The following is a 24,698-nucleotide window of genomic DNA, read 5'->3' as shown; positions in this document are numbered from 1 at the left end:
CAGCTCCTCCAGGGGAGGGTGGGACAAGAAAAACTGGCAACAAGTTCTTCTTCTTGTACATTTAATAGAGCAGGGATGGGGAACCCTTTTTCTATCAGAGGGCAACTGACCCACAGTCGCAGGCCACACACAGCCCTGTGGTGGGGCGCGGAGGCTCAGGGTTTCCGCCTGCAGCAGGGCAAGCCAGTGCTCACGGCTCCAGCCCCTAGGTTCCTGGGTGGGGCCAGAAATGAGGGGTTCAGGGTGTGGAAGGGGGCTCCAGGCTGGGGCAAGGGTGCAAGAGGTGGGGGTGCGGGCTCTGGGGTGGGGCTGGGGATGAGGGGTTTGGGGTGCAGGAGGGGACTCCGGGCTGGGGCCAAAGGGTTTGGCGTGTGACAGCGGGCTCAGGGCTGGGGTGCAGGAGGTGGTTCAGGGTATGGGCTCCAGGAGGGAGTTTGGGTGCGGGAGGGAGTTAGGGTACAAGAGGGAATTCGGGGTGGGGGCTCCAGCTGGGCGGTGCTCACCTCAGGTGGCAATGCAGCAGGGCTAAGGCAGGCTCCCTGCCTACCCTGGGCTCCACACTGCTTCCAGAAAGGAGGGACTAGGGGGCTCTGCACGGTGTGTGCTGCCCGTGCCCACAGGTGCTGCCCCAACAGCTCCTATTGGCTGGGAATCACAGCCAATTGGTGCTGCAGAGCTGGTGCTGGGGGCAGTGCGCAGAGCTTCCCTGATCACCCCTGCTCCTAGGGGCTGGAGGGACATGGCAGTTGCTTCCGGGAGCTGCGTGGAGTCGACTGGACTTTTAGTGGCCTGGCAACCCCAGCTTCCCCCTGCAGCGGGGCAAGCCAGCGCTTGCTGCACCAGCCCCATGGGGGGGTGGGGGGTGGGGGGGAAGGACGACACGACGCCAAGGCTCGGGGCTTCCGGCCACAGCGTGGAGACTTCCCACGGGCCGGATGAAATGAAGCAGTGGGCCAGATCTAGCCCGCAGGCCATAGGTTCCCCACCCCTGTAATAAAGTGACAATAGTGCAAGCCTCAAAACACTCCTGTGTGATGAAGAATCCTGAGACTGGAAGCGGCAGGAAATCATACAGATTCCTCCCTTTCTTTCACCTCATGGATGCCACAAATAGTGAAAAGGTGACAGCAAGAATAAATTAAAAAGGTTTAAACCGCTTCGATTGTATTGAACACCTAGGAAATTTCCTAGTGTGGATTTTTGTTACAGAAAAGTTATTGTCACTGAAACCAGCTGTATTTAAGATTACAGAAGCTTTTAAAGTAGTACCATAATTGCCATTTGTGATTAGGTCAAGTAACATAGTAGAATCTATAAACTGACTGTCAACAGATTTACATGTATTTAATACAGATTATAAATACTAGGGGAGGGGAAAGAAAGAATGTGGAAGTCATAGAATAATTAGGCTACTGGACTAAAAGCTCTTTGGTTTTTAAGGCAAATATGGGATGGCTTGGAAGAGTTTTCATGCAAAGTTAAACACTACTGTTCTACAGAGCCACCCCTGAAATAGCAAGCCTGCCTATCATTCTAATTTTAAATTGATTTCTCCAATGAATGGCTTCTACTGTTCTCTTACTGTACCTTTTCAAAGTCTTCTTTTTCTTTTTCAGGATTTGTGTCATCAAACCTCATGATGAGTTTTCCTTTAAAGTTAACCTGGTAATGCTGATTTAGCAGAGCAGCTTTTGCATGACCAATATGTAAGTACCTAAAAATAAAGACATTTCAGAAAACAAGGTTAACATAGCAGCAGATTCATTTACACTTCTTTTGTAGGATACAGTCTGTTCAGGGATAAGGGGGAAATGGAGAATAGGTTAAGACTTAAAACAAATCAACCACCAAAAGCTGTTTTATATTTATTGAAATACTGAACACTTGTGTTTATATATATATATATAATATATAAAACACAATCTGTTAGATTTTATATCTCAAAGCTAGGACTTCATAATACATCTGAAGATATGACTAAAATTACTTTTTGCGACACTATAAACTGTTTTAGCATTAGTCTACACTGAATTTGAATTGAACTTGAATAATAAAAAACTAATCTTATTAAAATTATTGGCATTTTAAAGAGTTCACAACATTCTGAAACACTTGCACTGAGTAACTGTCAGAACACTGGGGAATTCAGATGCATTAGTGAACTCCATCATACGGTAGCAGAGGTATCCAAGAACTTGGACAAACCCAAATCCACAAAAGTGTCTGAACTGTTACTTCTACAAATTATTTCATTTTTCCAGAAGTTTACACATGGTAGTGGGGATCTCTCCCCCTCAGATTACCGTATAGATTCCAAAAACCAAACTATTTTGTTTATGGTTCTCTCATCCATACCATTTGTAAAATTATATGCATATACAATATAGCAGTAGTATTTAAATAGCATGATTTATATCTGATTAACAGAATGAGAAACAGTATTGCAAAGTCTGAAACAAGTCATAAGATGTTGGCTAACTAGCCTACAGAAAAAATGCATTAAACAGCAATTTTAAACTTTATCAAATCCTTTTAAGAGGAAACAGGACATTGAAAGTAACTGGAAAACAACATTTTATGGAATTGGTGATGGTACTTTTAGTGCTCTTTTTACTGTTATTTATGCGGTCAGGTTCTAAGTAAAGGACAGCTTGGTAAGTGTCAACCTTTGCTAATGAAAACATTTTAGAAAACATCTAAGTGACTTTGAAAATTCTCTTTTGTTATGGAAATCACCCCTAAGACACTGTTCATCTTTGACTAAACCAACTATATACATGACCATCATCAGGGCAGGAGAGGCCCTTGAGTTCAACTGTTAAAACACACTAATCTGGTAACTATTTCCAAGATCAAACACAATCCCTCTCCTGTATTAGAGTTTTTGAAAGGAATGTGGGTAAAAAACACAAACCATTCTTAAAACAGGTCATCTTACCCGCTGGCCTCAGGGGGAAACCGAACAATGACCTTCCCCATCTCTGCACCTGGGAGTTCCACAAATTTCCCAACATCTTGTTTCTTTTCTGTTGCCTTAGAAATTAACAATGACATCATTAAATATCTTACACAAGCTGTACAATACAAACACTTAAAGAAGGTTTCTTCTCTGAAAGGAGACTGAAAAATGGCAACACGGGGTCCCTTGCTCAGATGACTTTCATATCATGCTCGCTCAGTTTCAAAGTTAGAAGGTGAGATCTGCAAATTTGACTTAGGATTGGAAAGTCCAGATGGGTTTTCTGTTTCTGTTCCTCACTACAAATAAGAAAATTTCTGCAAGCCAAGTGTTGTGCTCAGTTATCTGTGGACTCCCACTGCTTTCAAATGGAACTTGGTTAACAACTCTGTTGATCTCATTCTACCATAGATGGTTTTGCAGTACTAACAGAAATTGTAAAAACACTTAGTAAAGCAAGCAGACTGAACTCTGAATACAAATATACAGTACCTCTGAGTAACAGATGCCATTTTTACACAGTCACTTTTCCAGAGCTGACCCACCTTATCAGTATCCATAAACATTTAGGGATGAAATTACTAAGATAAAAAATCCTTATAAAACAGTTAAAACCTTTAGTTTACAGTACAACTAATTCCCTTTAGCATAAATTCTAAAGTGAGCTATCAGAAGAAGATGCAAACTTTTACTATAGTGCCCAAACATAACAGCCACCTTCACCATATAATCAGAACAAAGCTTACCACTTTGGTCTTTGGTGCAGCTGCAGCCCACTTGGTACCCACTGATTGAAAGGCACACTGTGCTTCAAGAAAGACGTACCAGCGCTTCGTATGGACTGGAGCCTTGTTTTGCTGCAACTGTTCTTGCCATGCACTACTGTCTGTTGGGAAACAAATTTTGGTTTTAAAATTGTAACTTTATAACTAGAATAGCTGGACTTCCAGTAACATTCACTTTTTAAATGACAATGTGGATTAAAAATAGGCTGCACCATTTTCACATCTCAACCAGTTGTGAAAAATGATACTTTACCATACATAAACTGGGTAACAACAATGCACTTACTTTAGAAGACTCTGCAATCTGGGAACCTCTCTGTTTACCACCCACTTCCATATTAGAGATAATTATAGAAACTAAAGCCATTGGTGATATGGCCATGCCTCCCCCATGCATACAATAGTTTAAAAAAAATGTTAGATGGTCAAAAAAACAGCAGCATCCATTCTCCAACTGGATGGTGAATGTATGCATTGAAAGCACACAAACCGAGCAAAATTAGATTGCTCCTTCTAATAATAATGCAGTATAATTAAACATTTCTGTACAACAGTGGTTCTCAAACATTTTTTTCCACGGACCACTTGAAAATTGCTGAGGGTCTTGGCGGACCACCTAATGATCTTTCCAAATGTTGTTTGTACCATTAGTTAACTATTGTAAAGCACTTGGGATAAAAGCGTTATACAAAAAAATCTTAATAATTAACGTTTTTTTGTTCTACAAATAAAAGCACACAATTCATTTTAATATCAGTAGTCTTACCTTTCTAATGTGATGGATATGCCCTCTCTCCCTCACTGCAGCAGCCCCCGAGCTGGGGCTGGGAAGGAGGAGGGTCTCTCCCCAGCAGCCACAGCGTTGGGGCTGGGGAAAGTTGCCTCTTTCTCTGGCCGCCACAGCCCTGCATGTCCCAAATTCCCCCCAACCCCTCTTTTCACCCCACTGCCCCCTCCGACCTAACCCTATCCTCCCTAAGGCCACCACCTCATCTTACATGTGCGTTTTCTCCAGGATCCAGGCCCTAATTAGCGGAGCCACACTTGTGTGGCTCCGCTAATTAGGTGGGTGGCCCTTCATTCTGTCGTGTGCAGCTGCCCAGGCGCGCAACTCAGAGGGAATTATCCGCGGACCAGCTGAATGAGTGGTCCGCGGACCACAGTTTGAGAACCTCTGCTGTAAAAGAGTTGAGTGATAATTTACACCCTGGTTAGAGTCAGATGCAAACTTTTAGCGTAGAGTGTATTTTCATATCTGAGAAGAAACAAAACATGAAATACCGATATTTTAATAGAAATACTGAAGACACTCTTAATTATAAATCACACCGTAATTTTATATTTCTTAATCAGTTATGTTATCAAAAGAAACAAACCCTCATGATTATCAGATCTTACTCCTACAAAATTCTCCTTATTAAAAATCATTGCAGAAACTGGAGACTAAAAGGAAACAGATTTTAGCTTTGTATCACATTGCAAACCTGTGAGAACAACTGTACAATACCTTTTAGTACAGCCCAGACACACAAATCTGCCAGACTCAGGGAGTTTCCAACCAAGTAGGTCCTCAGAGACAGACAGTGATTAAGCTCAAGGACTGCTGAACCAAACTGGGCACGGGTAGATAACTTTGTTGCGCTGAATTCCAGCCAATGGTCAATCTAATTTTAAGGAGCAAAGAAGTCAACATCATATTTAACATACAAAACAACCTTTAAAGTTATAGAAATTCTTGCATGAGAAAGTGGGTATTGGTATTAAACCCATGGCTCTGAATATAAAATCATACAATACAAAGTCCTACAGAAGTGTAGGACTGGAAGGGACCTCAAGAGGTCATCTAGTCCAGTCTCCTGCACTAAAGGCAGGACTGCATAAAATACTCCTCAGGGAATTCTGTGCCACTGTACATGCACAGCATTAATGCGTCCTGCAGACTCTTTTTTCCGTTGCAGAAAAGATATTTGCCAGAAAGGCTCTGCAGTTACAGCTTTCACCTAGCAGGGGTGCTGTGGCACCAGAACAGAGGCAGCAGGGTTACCAGCCGTAGCAGTCAGCAGCCAACAGGGAGAGAGCAGAGGCTGTGTCCCTCACAGGGCCAGGTGAGGAGGCATGGGATATGGGGGGGTGGAAGGGGGTGAGGGAGAAAAACAGAGCAGGGCACACAAGGCTGCTGGGGCGGGGGGGGTCAGACTGGGGTTCAGAACGGCCAGTGGGGAGGGGGGAAAATAGACTGGAGCAGAGGCTGAATAGGAGTGGGGGTGCAGGGCCACATGGGGATGAGGGGGATGGGTGGCTGAGTGAGGGTGTAGGGCCACATGGGGATAGTGGTTGAGTGATTGGGAAAGGCTAGTGGTCAGCCAGGGTCTGCATGGGGGAGGTTCCTCAACTCCCTAACAATCCCTTCCCCCTTGCCCCCACAAAATACCTGTTCCATACTTCTTCCACCCACACCCAACAACCCTCCGGGTTCACTCCCACACTCCTTCCAAGCAATTACTTCCCTCTCCATCAACTCCTCCATTACCCCTGACTCCCCCAAGCCGTTGCACTGCTTCTGAAGAGTGCCAGAAATATTTCTGTATTGTAGTTTAAATGAATTATTACTCAAAGTTCTGTATTAATATGCCTAGTAAGGAATCTATTTGTCAAAAACCATTTCCTGAATCTTTTTTGTTGTCTGTATTGTAACAGACATACTCATTGACAAGTATTTTGAAATAAATTATCAAAATAATTGAAACTGGTGTGATTATATTGTGTTACCTTGGCAAGTAAAATATGCAGAATTTTAAAATATTGTGCACAGAATTTTTAATTTTTTGGAAGAGAATTCCCCCAGGAACTACAACAAGACCATTCCTAACAAGTGTTTATTTGTTCTTAAAAACCTCCAATGATGAAGATTCTACAGTCTCCCAAGGCAATTTGTTCCAGTGCTTAACTACCCTGACAGTTAGAAGTTTTTCCTAATGGCCATATAGAACACTAAATGTAGAAGCTCCTAACTCACAATATTGGTTCAGGGATTATTCACAATTTTAGCAATATGGACACACTTCTCTGTGAACTCTGTGTGTATTATATGCTTAAAGACAATGTTTGCCGTCAGACTGGATTTAGACTGGTGTAACTCCATTGACTACTATGGAGTTACTTCAGATTGGCACGAGTGCAATGGATAGAATCTGGTCACTGATTTCCAGCAGTCTGAGATTTTGCCTTGGTCTAAAACATGAAATGACTTCCATGCTTTTGACTATACTTTTAGATTGCACATTACAAAAAAAACCACAATACTTAAAAGATTAATAAAGAGAATTCAAAATTTTCATATACTGTCATGAATCTAGAGTTATTCCTTAGCGTTATGGGACAGTATTCCTGTTCCATTTGATTCCATTCATTCTTCCTGGCTGTATATTAGTGACATTCTGCACCACCCTCTCTCCCGTCTGTTTTTCCACTTTAAAAAACACAAAAATACACCAGTCTTTCCACTGTATTCCCAACCTCCTCCTCCTCTCCCATCCCCACAAAAAAGTTTACTCTGAGAAAGAAATAAAGATGTCAAAATTTTAAAATCTATTTCAAGCAGTAAAGGCCAGATCCTCAATTGGTGTAAATAGACAACTCCACTGATTTCAATGGAACCATGCCCATTTACACCAGCTGAGGATCTGGCTCTAGCATACAAACTTGATACCTCAGTCGCAAAGTATCTCTTAAAATCCTTCTAAATCCATTCCATATGTACACGGCAGTAGGAATTCTTCCAATAGCCAAGATGATGTGGCAGGCACAGATGTCACAGGACTATAAAATTCAACTCTCTCATTGACAGTTATGTTCTAAAATATTCCCACCACAAACGCAGCTGCCTTAATATTTCTCAAAGCCCAATTTTATTTTTGAAAAAAAAAACAACCAAAAACCAATATCTGGGAATTAAATGTATTGTATCAAAGTTACTGACCTTGCAAATGCGTTTCTGAACACTTAAGTCTTGCACATATTCAAAGTTCAAGTTCTAATTTGGGTTAGGAAGTTCGCTTTTTGTGGTTAAATAAATTACAAACAATTAAAAATTCATAAGCAACATAATGAAGCAGCACTTTTCGCTTACATGAAAAGGTAGGCAATTGCCAGGGTTGAAGATTGATCTCCATTGCCTTAAAAGAATATTGTACGGTGGGTGTGGTCAAACCCCTAATAACCATACACTAACTCAGTCAAAATGATTCTCTTACCACTATCAATCTCAGGCACCTAGTTTAAAATTCAACATATGGCTCTTCTGGGCTGAAGCCAGGAAAAATTCCTCCTCAATTCCACATCATACCAAGTCCTGATAACTGTAATAACTTCATTTTGTTAATATAAATCAACAAAGATAACTAAGAAGGATCTCTTTGGGTTATGGAAACTTTAGATTCATCTCTAGGTTTAATTTTGAAGAAATTTTGGAAAATTTAGGACTCCAGGGGAGGGAATCCTGCCAACTTGGCAAATGTCCACCCAGGGTCCCAGACCAGAATGCAGCCTGCATGGCTACAGTATGGAGACTGGGAATCACAAGCAATTTTTAGCCTAGAGCTCCATGAGGCAAAAAAGAAACGATGTGGTGGTTGGTTGGTGTACGAATTTGTGAGATCTCCATAAATAATTGTGCATAATTCACCCAGCAGCTCTGATGGAGGCCACAAGCAACAGCTGTGTTAGAAAAAACAAATAGTACACAGAGGAAGTGATAGTATCAAAACTGAAGAGATGGAAAGGAAGAAATGGACACCCTACCAGAGACCAGCATGGTTAGGAGCCATTGTGAATAATTCTACCACGGATCCATGGATGTGCGTAGTCGTAGGCAGTTTCAAAAAAATGTAGCTTCAGCAACCCAGGTAGTTGGACTCGTATAGAAAAATGCTGCACCATTCAAGGGCTATGTAGGTAAATCCCCAAATGAGCAAAAATGCAACCACATTAAAAAAAAATCAAGTATGAAGGGTTGTTTCTCACCTCAGTGTGTTCCAGGAGATTAGAACCATATAGCCCTGCGGAAGTGGCAACTCTAGCCAGATAGCGAACTATGGAATTCACATCAGTGAACACAACATGGCTATAAAAACAGAAAATTCAAGATGAAGTAACTTATTACTAGCAGTCTGAGTGTCATTACACATAAATAGTTCTAAAGAGTCTACGTGAACTGCAACACATTTCTAGCTGAAGCAGTGGGCATACAGCTACCAGAACAATAAGACACCTATCAATGGGGCATGTGTCATCCTCTCCTTCCAGCTGGTCACACTATAAACCATTAAGGAAACCATTAACATAGATCAAACATTTGGGGGGGGGGGGGCGCGCAGGAGAGAAAAGGGGAAAAAAATAAATTTACTTCAACCCACAATGAAATACTAGGTAACATTCTTCCCAGCTGTCCCCCCTCCCCCAAAATAATCAGAGTGCAGAGGTACTGCCTAGCCTCCTGCACCTAAGGAGTTAAATCAAGTTTTGCTTTCCCAAGTTCCTTCCTTGGACACCTGTGCAAAGAGGACTTTAAAAAGGGCTGCTGGAGTGACAAAAGAAGAGCCTCTGGAGGTATGCAGTGGTCCCTGCCCAGGCTTGTCTGTTACTCATTTTGCTTCCCTTAGGTGACTACATTTATAAAGATTCACTCCTGCTGAACAGACTTTACTGTCTATGATTGTATTTTTGTTTCTACTCAGTTTTCCTATCAGCTTACATCAAATTCAGACAGAATTTACTTCTCTCAATATTTTGCCATTCGTACATTTGTTACATGCGGTCCATAATGGGAGTAGAATTGTACAACCTAGGGTTTATTTATTTTTTATTTCTATTTCAACAGTGCCTAGAGATCCTAACTGAATTATGGTACCATAGCACCAGGCGCTGTGGACACATGGATTGAGAAAGTCATTCCCACAATTACAATCTAAATAGCAAAGAGGCATAAAACAATTATGTGAATTGGCCGAGATCATGCAGCAGGTTTGTGGCTGCCTTTAAACACAGTTGGCCCTAGCTTGTTTGAGATCCCAGTGTAGATAATGACACTTCTCTCCTTCTACTGATGGGACTATTGTAAAACTTCAATACAAGGAGGCCATCTGACAAGCCCATTTGTTTCAATGGTTTATCCTCTTCACTCACAATCATTGGACCTTGCCCATTGTCCGGATTTTAGGGCTTCTTACTTCAAAACTAACGCATTTCGATTTTAACTGTAAAGAACATTTTCATTAATATTCACAGAGCAGCTCTGGAAGTTATTATTCTCCCCTAAGAAGCATGACAATTATCAGTCTTTTCCTATAGTCCACAGTCCTGATTTCCACAATCTTGTAAATTAGTCATTTTCATGATCAAAGCTACCATTTTTTCTAAACGTGTATTAAATGATACATGAGAAAACTTTTAATGTTTTATTTTACTGGTTTTCCGTGCTTTAATTATCTACTGCGTGCACACTGCTGTTTGGTATAGATGAAGACTTTCAAAAAATGTATGTTGGATTATTGCCCAGATGTTTCCCCAGCTCAGAGCGGGGAGCCCAGAGCCCAAGGGGCAGACAGGCTCTAGCTGGAGCCCTCCACCTGCCCCAGGGTGACAGCCTGAGCTGTGAGCCTGGCTTTCATATCAATTTCATGGCTCCAGCATGGAGCCACGAAATTGACAAGAATGACAGCCAACAGCCCACATAAATAACTTACAGTGTCTACACTGACACTGCATCACCCTAACTACACCAACCTAAGCACATTATGTCCACGTAGTATGACACTTACATCGGCGGGAGCCCAATTTTATTTTTGAAAAAGGCTGTAGTGTAGACACTGACATAATTAAGTCAACATAAGCAGCCTTATGTCAACCTGACTCTGTAGTGTAGACCAGGCCTTAGTGAGCTTGACCTTCATTCTTTGCACACTCCAAACTCCCACTCATTTCAGTGACAGTTTTGAGTGCCCAAAGAATATATGATTGAACCCACAGAGACAAATACCAACAGAGGAAAAGAGGCACACTAAGTGTCTCAGACTTCTTTATATTTCTATATGTACTTGCAAACAGAGGTGGATGTCAGAGAAGTAGCTTTATACATCCTGCTATGAGAGAGGTTCATAGAAGACATGCAAAGTACTGCTGATTTGATATTTTGGTTTCTGCTTCAGGGCACTGCAATTTTACATCTTCCTGTCTAAACTGTAGACTGGACCCAGATTATTTAAATAATTTATAAGAAAAATATAGCAGTGGTCAGATTGTTATAGGGAGTTAATCAGTCACCCACATATCAGAACTGAAGATTCAAATCCTGATATCTGATCTGGAGATGATCTTGATTTATTATCCATGGTAACCAGTCTTTAAAACAGGTTACTCCACTGTTCAGTCTCATAAGATTTATAATATTAAAACTGACAATGAAATATCTGAATTCAAGGTTTGGTAACCCTCCCCTCCAAAACTTCTAGACTCCAGGATATGGAAGTTCAATTGGCGCATGATCAAAAGCAAATTTAGCATCTACGAATGTGCAATAAATCCTGTTGCTATGTCATACTGGGGTCAGTTTCTGAAACAGAACTTTTCAACTGAGATTGCCAAGTACATATGAACGTACAGTATGCTTTCTCCAACAGCAAGTCTGCCTGAAATAAAAGCAGTAAAAATGTTTTCTACTGCTTTGTAACAGTCTGTACTAACATTTTACTTTGATTAGTAAGACTAGTGAACAGAATTCTGAACTCATATGGGGAAAGAATCCTGATATGTCCTGACCATGGTTGTTAATTTTCAATTAACAACAAATTTTTGTTTTAGAAAACAATTAATACTTTTAGGACCAGACCTCTTCAATTTCCCTTCCTTTGGAGAAAGAAACCATGAATTTAGATTGTTCTTTCCAACTGGTTGGCAAGTAGCTCTGAAAGTGTCAGCCTATCAATAGCATACAGAAGACCACGTCCATGCTGATGTTATTAACAAAAGCAATGAGAAGGAATTCTATGGAAAGTGTCATGAACTGACACAGCAGCAAAGCCAAAAATCCTTGAGAAGGAACGGGGAGGAGATTTGTGGCACTGTTATAAAAAATTACACGTCATTTGTACAAGAAGTTGCAAAACCATTCTGTGCAGCGGGAATACAACAAATATCAGTCTCTCTCCGACCATGAATATCACCAAACAGAAATTCACATGCTAGACTGACTACATTTTGCTACCTAAGAATCTGGGATCTTAAAACATTACGCAAAGTCATCAAGGTTTAATAAAATAAATATCTTAATTTCAAACTGAATCCAGCTGGTAACCTTACCCATCAAAACACTATTTTATATCTTAAGTAACATGATACTGTTCAGATTACTGGTTGAAAAATTAGTTATAATCAGATTTTAACTGCATTTCAAAACATTCCTCTTAAGAAAAAGCAAGCATAAAATGCCCCCTGTTCTTGAAGAAAGGAAGTTGTTACTACCAATGATTTCCTAAAAATCAGAAGTCTGAGATGTCCCAGGTGAATTTCAAGTTATGCTAAGATCAAGTAGTCCCTGCTCCTCAATGTAATGGAATCCATTTACCAAGAGCATTAGCCCAAAGACCAGTTTAGCTGATGCTTCTCAGATTACAATTACCATTTTAAGAGAGAGACCCCTGTTACAGGAAATAAATTGTAAAGATGACTATACAGATGGACAGAGATGAAGGTTAATGCAATCTTGACAGATGAAATGACTCCTCAAGCAAGAATAATAGGAAATAGCAACCATAACAAGACTTGGCAGAATGTATTTTCACATAATTTTAACAAATATTGATATTTTAAGATTTTTTAAAATTTGTATCAATTTAAATATTCACAGTTGTAGGGTCAGACAATAGTTACTTAATGACAGACAGATTCTAAAAGCAAATGCTTTATACCCATTAAAACACAAACTGTCAACATTGCGTCTAAATATACAAAGTAAATATCCTTAAATCAAACAAAAGTTCTCCAGCAGCATTTTTCTTACTTTGCCTATCTGCACATTTAGATTACTGATGGAAATATTTTTTCATTGTGTGTGTGAACAGTGAAATCAACCTTACTGATAAAAATCTAATCCTTCCAAGCCTAACCATAACCTGTTTGCTTGTACAAATTAAAAATCTATTTGTGCAACACCCCATCTCTCCTGGGGGTGGGTGGAAGAAGAAATCAGAGTTTGAGTCCTGATCTGTGTCAGGAGTGCAGAGGGGGAAAAAGGAAGAGCCCCTTGCTTCACACTCTAGCCAATCCTTCACCGCTGAAGCAAGACCTGCTGCAATGCAGGGTCTTGCTGGGTGTGGACAGAGGAATAATAAGTTACTTTATTTCTGATTTTATGTAAAAAATTAAATAAGGTTACTACATGGTTTCAGAAATAAATTCAGGCATTTTCAGGTTTATTATTCCCACATGGGATGTATTGTGTGTGTAAATACATTATCCAAAAATCAAAAAAGTTAGTTAATAGCTGGTTATGGTTGCTTAAGGGGAACATCTATGCATACAAATGCTTAGGACAAAAGAAATATCCAGTTAAGGGTTGTTTTTTAAAGTTGTACAGAATACTACACCTTATCCCTCCCCAATAACATTGTTATGCACAACAGCATGTAAGAGAGTAATTCTGAAGGACATATACATGCAGACGGTCAAGTTAATGTATTTATTTTCTAATTATGTACGAATGAGAAAAAATAGTAAGAAGGAAAAGTATCGTATATGGTTGAAAAAATTAGCCTCTTCCAAAATGCACAGCAAACGACTGAAAAGAATTGCCACCCAATTTCATGATGCACTACGGTATAATAGTCAAAATGAGAATTACTGTGTATTGTGTAATTATTTATAATTTTAGTTTACAGTTGATTTTTAGAAGACAAATACAGCAAGCTGAAAAGCTTAATTAGTGGCCACCTCTAAAGCCTTAGGTTTAAATTACTTGTTCAGTGTGACATAGGATGCCAGAGGTACGGAAAGATCCCACTACTCCTGGGTTCAAGGCCAGTTCTTTAAGCACAAGACCATCCTATAGAATACTATGCAATCACTGTAACTGAAGGCTTTATCACTCATCTGTGTGTCTCAGTTGTTCTTAGTAGAGGTTGGTATTGATGAACAGCCCCTTTTTAAAGATCCTTTAAGGCAACAAGCCTGACACAAACTTAACTATGGTACCACTCTAGTGCATCCATAATTTCATGCCTATGTGTGGGATATTTCTCCAACTATCAGATAACCTGCATTTATGCTGCAACTTTGACCTCAGATGCACTCTGGTCTAGAGTCTCCACTGAAGCACCTCAAACTTCCAGTCTGTCAGCAGTTTTCCACAGCTGCACTAACACGATCAGATAAAAGTGGGACTGAAAATTTATACTTAGCGTAGTAAGTAATGGACTAGTGACAGTTTTAGAGTCCAATATCATGTTAAGTTTTAAAACCAGAAGCATGCTTGTCGCACAGAAGACCTGTATGTCCCAGATTTCTACAGGTACAATTGTCTATGATGTCAGACAAGATGATGCAGCGCGACTTAAGTCAATGGAGTTGTGTCTACAGGACATGTAGCCCTGTGTTTCTATCCTTGGCAGGTCACACGGTATTAAGTCTTAAAATCCTTAACTTTACAATTTAAAGGAAACCAGTTTGAAAATATTTAGAACTTATTGGTATTATTTTTTCCTGTTATTCCAAGAAAACAAAAACAGCATATGGTTTAGAAGGGGAAGGATGCAAAATCAGTGTCAATAAAAAGACGTTTTCTAAAATATCTTCTTTCTAGAAGATGTGGCATAAACAAAATATGGGATGACATGCTATAGAGTTAATTGGCACTTTTTTGGGATGACACTGTGGCTTCCCTTCTCATGAGTGATGTGGTCAACCCAAACTTACACCAATAAAATCCTTTACATACCATCACATGCACATACACACACACTTGTGCTGTATATACATTTATACAGACACTTGTTTATCACAAAATGGCTACCACTATGAGAGTTCACAGCACATGGAGAAGGTAAATGCTTTAGATAATACAGTGATGGGCACCATACAAGAAGCTAGAGTACAGACTAAATATTTAAAGTATGTGTACATCACAAGCAGCAGAGGTCTCTCAACCTTTCTTTAAACATTTTTCCCCACCCTGTAGTCTTTCCATTAGAAGATGAAAACTATTACAAAACGTAAAAATTGCAACTGTTTGCAAAAAATATACAGTGCAATGATAATTTCTCCCTCTGCAAAAGATTACTGTCATCATTACGTCAATTTTAAAAAGTGCTGACCCAATGCTGATGGCAGAAATGCAAAGTCACTTACTCAGATACACGAAGGAGGGTCTCTTTGCCTTCTTCAACCAAAATTTTGACATCATTTTTCACATGCTCTACAGTTAGCAAAGCTCCTAAAAAAGGAGAAAAGATAAAATATGGCTGATCTTTCTCCTAAGTAAAGAATATTTCATAGGTTACAATAACATTTTTTTATTCACACACAGCATTTGTCTGAACTGGTGCCTTCAGACTGAAAGGCGCGGGGAGGGTGAAGGGGAGGAATCAATGTTTTAGTCTATAAACAGGCAGCTTTTTCCTGGCAGTCCTTATGGTCTAGGAGGAAGGGATAAAAGCTGGCATACAGTAATCTGCAGCGATCTCAGAACGGGATGGTTTTAATGTTATTTTGCTTCCCAAGGATACTGTGAGAATTCATCCAATCCCACACCAAGCTAGAGAAGAGACTCGCTCAAATTGCTTGACATGAGCAGTGCAGTCATCTACTCTTCAGCACAGGCCTGCCACATGCTCTTGGTAAGAGGCCTAAAGCAGCATCAGCATCTAAACACATCACTTAAAAATAGTCATGTACTCAAATGCCACTAAAGAGACTACACTCTGGAGAAAAACCATCTTGGACGAATGCCTTCAAACTGTAAGGCTGTACCACACCAACATTTTAGTCTGTCATTACTGTGTACCTCAGCTACTACCGTTGGGGGCATATAGAAAGGAGAGACACAAAAGGGCAAGGTTCATTTTTTAAAAGTAGAGACTGAAATCATCTTTTTATCCATAGGAGGAGTACAGAAAGCATCCACACAATGTACTGTCAATGCACGTGGGCCCTGACCATCTGGAGACGAGGCCCTTGCCCTCTGTCCAAGATACCCTTGTGTGAAGCCAACAGGCCTCCATACATGCACAAGGGGCAGTCTGTGCAGATCCAATTACAGGATCAGAGCCTTACACTGTAAAGCCCATTACAGCTCTTTGTTATTCACTCCACTTTGTCTGTATTTTAAGTTACAAAGGGTAGGATTAATAAATTAGCCTCAACAGAGCACTAGGAGCAAGGAACTCCCAAACTCTAATCCCAGTTGTCAGATTCCCTCTCTGGCATTAAGCTTGATACTTAATGACCCTCATCTCAGTTCTCCATCTGTAAGAATGAGGTAGTATTACTTGCAGTATCTTTGTGAGAGAGGCAAGAATTAATTAATGTTTGCACACTGCTTTGAAGATGAAAAGCACTACATATGTGCTGAACTGTGTAATTAACGTAAATTACATTCATAGTTAATACATTCTTTTCCATACTTCACAAGAACCATTATTAATATGAACTAGGAAAAAGTTATGACAAAAAGAGTGTTTGATTTTTAAAAAAAAACAATTATTTTTCCTTAAATAAAAATGTTATATTTGTAATGTTCACTGTGTTTCAACAGTATCCACACCAGAATGGCTTGTCTAGTCTTAAAATGCTGCAGTGGCGCTGTCGCACTTCAGCATACACAATATCTATGCCAATGGGAGGGGTTCTCTTTTCAATGTAGGTAATCCACTTCCCTGAGAGGCGGTACCTAGCGCTGTCCACACAAGGGGTTAGGTCAGTTTAACTTCATCGCTCCGGGGTATGGATTTTTCACACCTCTGAACGACATAGTTACACTGATCTAATTTCCTAGTGTAGACCAGGCCTAAGAATCCTTTAATCTGAAGTCCATACTCTAATTACAACTCAGTAGCAGCTGTCAAATACAAAATTGTAATTTGTTGAGGACTTGTTTTGTATGATGTCTTCCATCATAATAATACCACCACCTAACTCTTCACAGCAGTGGTTTTCAACCTTTTTACATTTAGGAACCCCTAAAAAATTTCAAATGACAGTGCAGACCCCTTTAGAAATATTAGACATGTCTGTGGACCCTGAGGGGTCCGTGGACCACATGTTGAAAACCACTGCTTTAGAGCACTTTTCATCAGCACATTTTGCATACACAGAACTGAAGCGCAGAGAGGTGAGGTGATGCCCAAGGTCACCCAGCAGGCCTAAGGCAGAGCCAAGAATAGAACTCAGCTCTCCTGTGCAAGTACTCTAGCTACTAGACCACATTGCCTATCTTATCAAATGTTATTAGAAAATGCTTAGTAGAGTGAAAGTCCCTAAACTTTACATTTTATTCTGCAAAATTTTGTTTAAATATACAGCATGTAAATTTTACATCATCTCATACAAACTGCATCCCCAAATGCTTTCTAGAGTTGAACGATGCAACTTACAAAAGCATAAAGAAAAAAGAATTAAGGTTCAGAGGCAAGGCAAGAAGGCTGAAATGCTGTTTCCAGATAGCAGCAGTTGCAGAGAAGGTTCTTGCACCCACAGTAAGACTCTGTATAGGGACAAACAGAAGCCTTGGCTAGATGAGTAACTGGAGCAGGAAAGAGAGCAAAGAGAATGTGCCATGCAACTAGATCCTGAAGTGAACAGCCACTAGAGAGAGAAGGTGGATGAGATAAGATCTTTTACTGGACCAACTTTGGTTGGCAAGAAAGACAAGCTTATACAGGGCTCTTCTTCAGGTCTGGGAAAACTTCTCAGTGTCACAGCCAAATACAAGATGAAACGTACTGCTGAGTACATCTACCAGATCTGAAGAAGAGCTCTGTGTAAGCTCAAAAACCTTGTCTCTCTCACCAACAGAAGTTGATCCAATAAAAGATTACCTCACCCACCTTGTTGCTCTAATAACCTGGGACCAAAACAGCTACTCAACCACTGTATACAGACAGTCATTGGACATGCAATGAATTTTGCAAATACAATTATTTGTATACAAAAAAGGCATCTGTGTACGAAAAAACTAGGAAAAATCAATCAAAAGCTGGATTGAGGCCACTTCAAAAATTTGGTCTACAATATGTGAAGTAATTTAAGAAACCCAATTATAAACAGAACCTCTAAGTCAGTCACTAAATGCACTAACTTCTCCATTAAATATTAAAAACAGCTACAGAGCCAGCAGTCTATTGGAGAGAAGCCACCTCAAGAGAGGCTCAGCACTGCAATAGCCAGGTTGTTGCAAGTCAGGGTTGAAACACATTAGCGAAAGTGGGGGAGCATCTCCCAGCTCATTATGGTTGTGTGCGCATCCTGGAGAAGGACGCATTGTGTCTGCCCATCCTGGAGAAGGACACATTGTGTCTGCCCTTCCCCATTATTAATAAAATACCACATTTGAACAAGACCATAATTCAATCTATAACTTGCTCCCGGTTTATTTTCTCAGGTCACTGTTTACTACATCCAGCTTTCTATTACTACAAGGTTACCCACGGCAAGCCATACAGATGACGTGTCGTTTCAGAAAGCCGGTGGTATTTCTGTCACTCTCTCTGCAGGCAGGCAGGCAAGACCCACTTAAGGTGCTGAGCCCCCAGTGACAGAGCACAAACCTCTTCTGCGCCGTGCCCCCAGTAGGGCAGACCTGAGCCGCTGGAAGGAGGGAGGGTGTGTGTGGGGGGGACGGGACGGGACACGACACCCTGCGGGCAGCTTTGGCCGGAGGATCCCGTGTGCCAAGGAGACATCAACAGCCCCCCGCCCGCGGCGCTTCCCTTTCCCCCCTCTCTGCCCAGCGCCCAGGTCAGCCCCACCCGAGGCAGCCACGCACCGCAAGTGCCGGGGGAGCCGGGCACAGGGGCTCAGCCCGGGCAGAATGAATCAGGCCGGGGGAGAGGGGCTGAGTCCCCCGGGCCCCAGGAACCGCCTGGCTCCGCAGACCCGAAAGGGTCAAGCCCGCCTCCCCCACGCCCGTCTGCCTGCCTGCCTCCCCGCCCCCGCCGGGATGAATGGAGGAGCCGGCGCCCAGCGCTGCATGATGCAACCTGGCAGCAACGCAGCCCCCGGGGGCAGCGGGCCGGGGGTCCCGGGCCGGACCGGACCGGGCCGCGCTTACCGAGCGGGGGGACCTCCGAGTTCACCGTCAGACTCAGCGCCATCGCTGCGCGGCCACCGCGACCGGCTCCCTGGGCCGCCAGAAAAGGAAGGGGGAGGCACAGGACGCGCGGCGGCTCAGCTAGGCTGAAACGGCTCCTCCCCCTTCCAGGGCCGCCCTATTCCCGTGGGGGGGGGGGGGGGGCTGCTGCTGCCACGGGGCTGGGCACCGCCTCCCTTCGTCACTTCCGGCGACGGGCAGCCAGCCAGCCCCCCCACGTCTGGTTGGTGTTCCCTCCATACAGTCCCCTCCGGAAACTGGTTGACAGGGTGGGAGGGGTTCTGCGCTCCTCCAAGGCCCCCGGGGGCGGCGCTGCTCGCCCAGCTTTGTCCTGGAGTCTGTGTCTACGCGGAGGAGCGCTGGCGGGTGGGGTTCCCCTTCCCTGCAGTTAATCCTGCGCTCTGCGGCAGGCGGCAGCTAGGCCCAGGGCAGGATACAGCGAGGTCAGGTTGCCATCGCTACGCCTGGATTTTTCAGGGCCCGAGAGCCGTTGCTATGGCAATGTACATTCCCAGGGAGCAGCCCAGGGCCTAGGCCGCAGCATACAGGGACCCTGCCCAGGGGAGGCATCTCGGCCTCTCACCACAGCTGTGACTTGGCCTGGAGCTGACCGGGGCCGGGGAAAGGAGAAGGCTGGAGCCTTTCGGCGGGTGGGGACGCATTTTTGAGACTTTCTGGGCAAGCACAGTCCAGTGTAATCAGTGGGAGGAGAGAGCGTCGCCAACACGGGACTCCAGGAGCTGGGGCTTTATGGAATGTAGTGTGAGATTCGTCCCCAGGCAGGAGTTTGCCTCCATAGGAAGGCTGAGCTGCTGCCATTGGCTTAAATATAAAAATGAAAGTAAATTTTCCCTTGCTACTGCCCCTGTTCGAGCTGCTGCTGAAGCCCATAAAGCAGGGATTCTCAAACTTTAATACTGGTGACCCCTTTCACATAGCAAGCTTCTGAGTGCAACACCACCCCCCCCCCCCCGCATACATTTAAAACACTTTTAAATATATTTAACACCATTATAAATGCTTGAGGCAAAGCGGGATTTGGGGTGGAGGCTGACAGCTTGTCACCCCCATGTAATAACCTTGCGACCCCCTAGGGGATCCCAACCCCATTTGAGAAACCCTGCCATAAAGAGCCTCCCACTGACCCCTAGCCAGCCGGTGGGTATAGGGAGGGGTGAACACGTGCAGATGATGTCTCGTGCTGGACGTAGACTTGTGTGGGAGTAACAGCATCCACTACCAGAGCAGGTGTCACCAGCCCTACTTATATTAACATTCCCCTCTAATCCTTAGGCAACACTTAAAACATACATTAACCTACCTACATTGCTTGGCACTGTGAAAAATTTCACGTTGTGCAACATAGTTATTAGGTCAACTTAATCCCTACTGTGGACACCATAGAAGATAGACAGCTAGGTCAATGGAAGAATTCTTCTCTCAGGGAGGTGGATTTACTGCAGCGGGGGAAAAAACATTTCAGTTGCTGTAGTAAGTGTCTAGTACAGAGGTTCTCAAACTGTGATGGTCCACGAGCTTCATTCAGGTGGTCCGCAGATAGTTCCCTCTAAGGTGCGCACCTGGGCGGCCGCACACAAGAGAATGAAGGCTCCACTAATTAGGTGCCTGGAGAAGATGCACATGTAAGGTGAGGTGGTAGCTTTGGGGGGAATAGGGGGCAGTGGGGTGGGGGAATTTGCAGGGCTCCGGCAGCCAGAGAAAGAAGTGACTTTCACCAGCTCCAGGGAGAGATGGCCCTCCTTCCCAGCCCCAGCTCAGGGGGCTGCCGCTGTGGGGGAAAGAGGGCACATCCATCGCATTAGAAAGCTAAGACTACTGATATTAAAATATAAGTTGTGTGCTTTTATTTGTAGAACAAAAAAACATTATTAAGGTTTTTTTATATAGAACTTTTATCCCAAGCGCTTTACAATAGTTAGATAACAGTACAAACAACATTTGGAAAGATCATTAAGTGGTCCACCGAGACCCTCACCAATTTTCAAGTGGTCCACAAAAAAAAGTTTGAGAACCAACTGGTCTAGGATACAGCAGCTGCGCTCCTGTAGCACTTCTAAAGGGAAAGCAATGGACGTGTTTTTCCTTGACTTTAGCAAAGCTTTTGACACTGTCTCCCACAGTATTCTTGCCAGCAAGTTAAAGAAGTATGGGCTGGATGAATGGACTATAAGGTGGATAGAAAGCTGGCTAGATTGTCGGGCTCAACGGGTAGTGATCAATGGCTCCATGTCTAGTTGGCAGCTGGTATCAAGTGGAGTGCCCCAAGGGTCGGTGCTGGGGCCGGTTTTGTTCAATATCTTCATAAATGATCTGGAGGATGGTGTGGATTGCACCCTCAGCAAGTTTGCAGATGACACTAAACTGGGAGGAGAGGTAGATATGCTGGAGGGTAGGGATAGGATACAGAGGGACCTAGACAAATTGGAGGATTGGTCCAAAAGAAATCTGATGAGGTTCAACAAGGACAAGTGCAGAGTCCTGCACTTAGGACGGAAGAATCCAATGCACCACTACAGACTAGGGACCGAATGGCTAGGCAGCAGCGAATATATCAGGAAACCTGTGTAACTGTGTCCCCCACTACTGTGTTTATCATGCATATCTGGTATTGCACAACAGTAAGAAGCTGCTCTTAGATTGCATGGAGATCTCTCAGGTAGAAAACAGCCTGCCTGCTAATAAACTAATGTTGCAGATCATTTGAACCACTTGAATGTGACGAAAAAATGGACGCACTCTTAAATCATATCTATTCACTTTTGGCATATTTGCAGTGGTCTACCATCTGATCTGTGTAGGCTGTTCAACAGCTCTTATGGAAAATTTTGTACTGGGTATAAAAATGTGGGGATAAGGATGTGAATCAGATGAATATTTGTCTTCTGTTAATATATGTAGAGTTAATGACATTAAAATCAATTATACAGGGTAAAAAAAACTAATGGGGCTTTCAGAAATAGCTTCTGTCTCTAACTTAAGATCCTATTACAGGTGTAGTGGACACTGGATAAAATACAGACCAATCTATGATTTCAGGTTTATGAACATGTTAATTAAAATCAATCTTTACTACATTAAACATGACTTCTTCAGTTCAGAGAACTACTTGTGACTGTACTAGAAATATGAAATAAAATGGGTGCTCACTTCACTAAATTGCATAAAGGAACTTATGAGTTACTATACCAAATCAGACCAATATGCCAGGGGCCAGTGGCAGATACTTCAAAAGAAGATGAAAAAAACAAACAGTCCCTAATTGTCTAATAAGGGTTTAACTTACAACTAGAGAAAGTGTCTTCCTTACCCCTTGTCAATTAGAAGTTGGCTCATTCCTAAAGCATAAAATCCTATCCACCATAATTGTGGATAATTTCAGTCATAAATGTGTAATCCTTTTTTGAATTCTATGACACCTTTGTTCTCAATATATTGTGGCAATGAGTTCCATAGATAAGTCCTACATTATGTAAACGACTTTCCTTTCAGCTGTGCATAATATAATTCTTATGAGAAAATGTTAATGGAAGTGCTTGCTCTCATGTCTGCATTCCATTCCTTATTTTGTAGGCCTCTCTATGCCTCATTTTCCCTATCGATAAAATGAGGATAATGATATTTACCTCCTCTGTAAAATGCTCTGAGATCTACTGATGAAAAGCACCATATAAGAGCTGGTTATTATTATCACTATGTCCCCATTTATTCATCTCTGTAAACCAGGAGTGGTTAAAATTACTGACCCTCCGAACTGCATACAATAATCTTCAGAAGTTCAGGCACCGCAAGACATGCAACCTGTCCCACAGGGCAGCACCTGCTAGAGTGTGGGGGTTCTGCCCTGATCTCCCCTCCCGGTTAAAGCCTTTAGATCCTCGCTCCCTGCAGGACAGAAGACCCTAGTCTGCCGCAGGGCAGGAAGCCCTGAGCGCCCAGTCCGGTAGGCGGAGAATAGGAGGATATGTGTGGCGGGGGGGGCTCACACTTTAACTGTAATAGAGCCACATGTGGCTCACAAGCCACAGTTTGGCCCTTCCAGCTCTAAACAGCCCCAAACCGTACAACTGCTTCATACAGAAGTGTTTCCACATCTCAGATTTTCATCTCCCATCTCCGAACCCCATCTGTTTCCGCCATTAAAATATTCAGAATAAACTTCCAATTCATTTATGTCATAGAAGGGTCCATTTTCTCACAGTGCACAAGGGATTAATGTGCATAATATCCAATGTGACACCAACAGAACCAGGTGAATTCCTCAGGTCTCAAGAGTACATTATATACAGCATCATTCATCTGAAACCTTAAAGAACCTTTAAGATTGTTATTCAGCATTAGCTGCAACTTAGCAGGCATCCCAGTAACCGAAAAAAGTGTTGGTCAATGGCAGAACGTTTTATTAAATAGCCTCACAAAGTATCATATCTAATGGAGTATTTTAGGGTTTGTCTACAAGGGGACACTCAGGAAAATTAATCCAAAGTAACTAAAAGTGTGAATTTAAAGTCCATTAGTTAAATCTGTATGGACAGTCTCATTCAAAATTAAAGTGACCTTAAATCAGTTTAGTTTAAATTAGTGAATTAAACTAAACTGAATTGAGGCCACTTTAATTCTAAATGAGAATGTCCACACAGGGGTTTAATGCAGTTTAACTAATTCACTTTTAATTCTCATTTTTAGTTTATCTGGATGAACTATAGAAAAGCCCTTAGTTATGAATGAATACTGACTACAGGGTTAGAAATGTCACAAAGTTTCATTATTACCACCATTTATAGAGCACAGTAAGTATGTCTTTTCCTGTGTTTTAAGTGCCAGTGTCTCTGCTCCATTTATATACCAAGCTGAAATTTATATCTAGGTAATTTTTAAGAGCAAATCCCAAAGAAATTACCTCTTAACATCCCTTAAATACGTAAGGATTTAATAAAATAATTTCAGTAATTAAAAATTAAAATATTAAATATCCTGATTTTTTAAAATCAATTTAAAGAATTAATTTTATATAGGAGATGGGGGGAAAAACAATTGGTGATAGGTATAAGTATCAGATGGTTGTAACAGATACATTGAAAAAGGAGGTTTGAAGTTATTTATGTCAGTTTAAAAACTGCTGGACATTTTGGGGTTGCAAAAAACTTAGCCAAGCTAAGAGAAAAATTGTATTGTGTAAAATGAAAGCAGGATGTAGAAAACTGGTGCAGGAAATGTGATGCTTGCATTGCAAAGACTGGGCGAGCTCCTGTGCATCACTGTTTTGTGGAGGCACCAATAGAGTGCCTTGCTGTTGATGTGCTGGGCCTTTGCCAGAGACAGGGGCTGTCAGTGACTCTGTAGCAACTGTACTTTTAAAAGCTGCATACAGAATTATGACTAGAAATGAATACACATATGAACCCTCCAGAGTTAGGATGAAATGCAAAGACCTTAGTTCTGCTAGCTACAGAAACAGCTGCAAAATCCTTGGACTATCAAATATATAATCAAAATTGAGCTGCCTGTGTGTGAAGAGTTAACTCCTGTAGCAAAAGAAATTGCTTCAGTACTATCCCCCACAAACCTAATCCACTACAAA

At 42.0% G+C, this 24,698-nt stretch overlaps 1 protein-coding gene across 6 annotated transcripts in view; it reads right to left on the bottom strand.

Annotated features, from left to right (window-relative positions):
- Positions 1-19,183, bottom strand: part of EPRS1 (glutamyl-prolyl-tRNA synthetase 1) — a 60,303-nt gene extending 41,120 nt beyond the window's left edge. For 4 of the 6 annotated variants that reach the window (XM_074949236.1, XM_074949238.1, XM_074949237.1 and 1 more), the window contains exons 1-7: positions 19,061-19,183; positions 15,142-15,226; positions 8,767-8,866; positions 5,252-5,408; positions 3,706-3,845; positions 2,939-3,033; positions 1,588-1,714 (exon numbers count right to left, since the gene is read on the bottom strand). In XM_074949236.1, coding sequence (XP_074805337.1) covers positions 1,588-1,714; positions 2,939-3,033; positions 3,706-3,845; positions 5,252-5,408; positions 8,767-8,866; positions 15,142-15,226; positions 19,061-19,103 — 747 coding nt within the window. In that variant the 5' untranslated portion in view covers positions 19,104-19,183. The remainder of the gene's footprint in view (positions 1-1,587; positions 1,715-2,938; positions 3,034-3,705; positions 3,846-5,251; positions 5,409-8,766; positions 8,867-15,141; positions 15,227-19,060) is intronic. The other 2 variants (XM_074949240.1, XM_074949241.1) reach the window with 1 other exon arrangement.
- Positions 19,184-24,698: the final 5,515 nt, after the last annotated feature.

This window comes from Natator depressus, chromosome 3 (assembly GCF_965152275.1).
Source record: "Natator depressus isolate rNatDep1 chromosome 3, rNatDep2.hap1, whole genome shotgun sequence".
NCBI lineage: Eukaryota > Metazoa > Chordata > Testudines > Cheloniidae > Natator > Natator depressus.
Note: the sequence above shows the minus strand (reverse complement) of the source record. Positions and strands in the feature narration are given on the sequence as shown.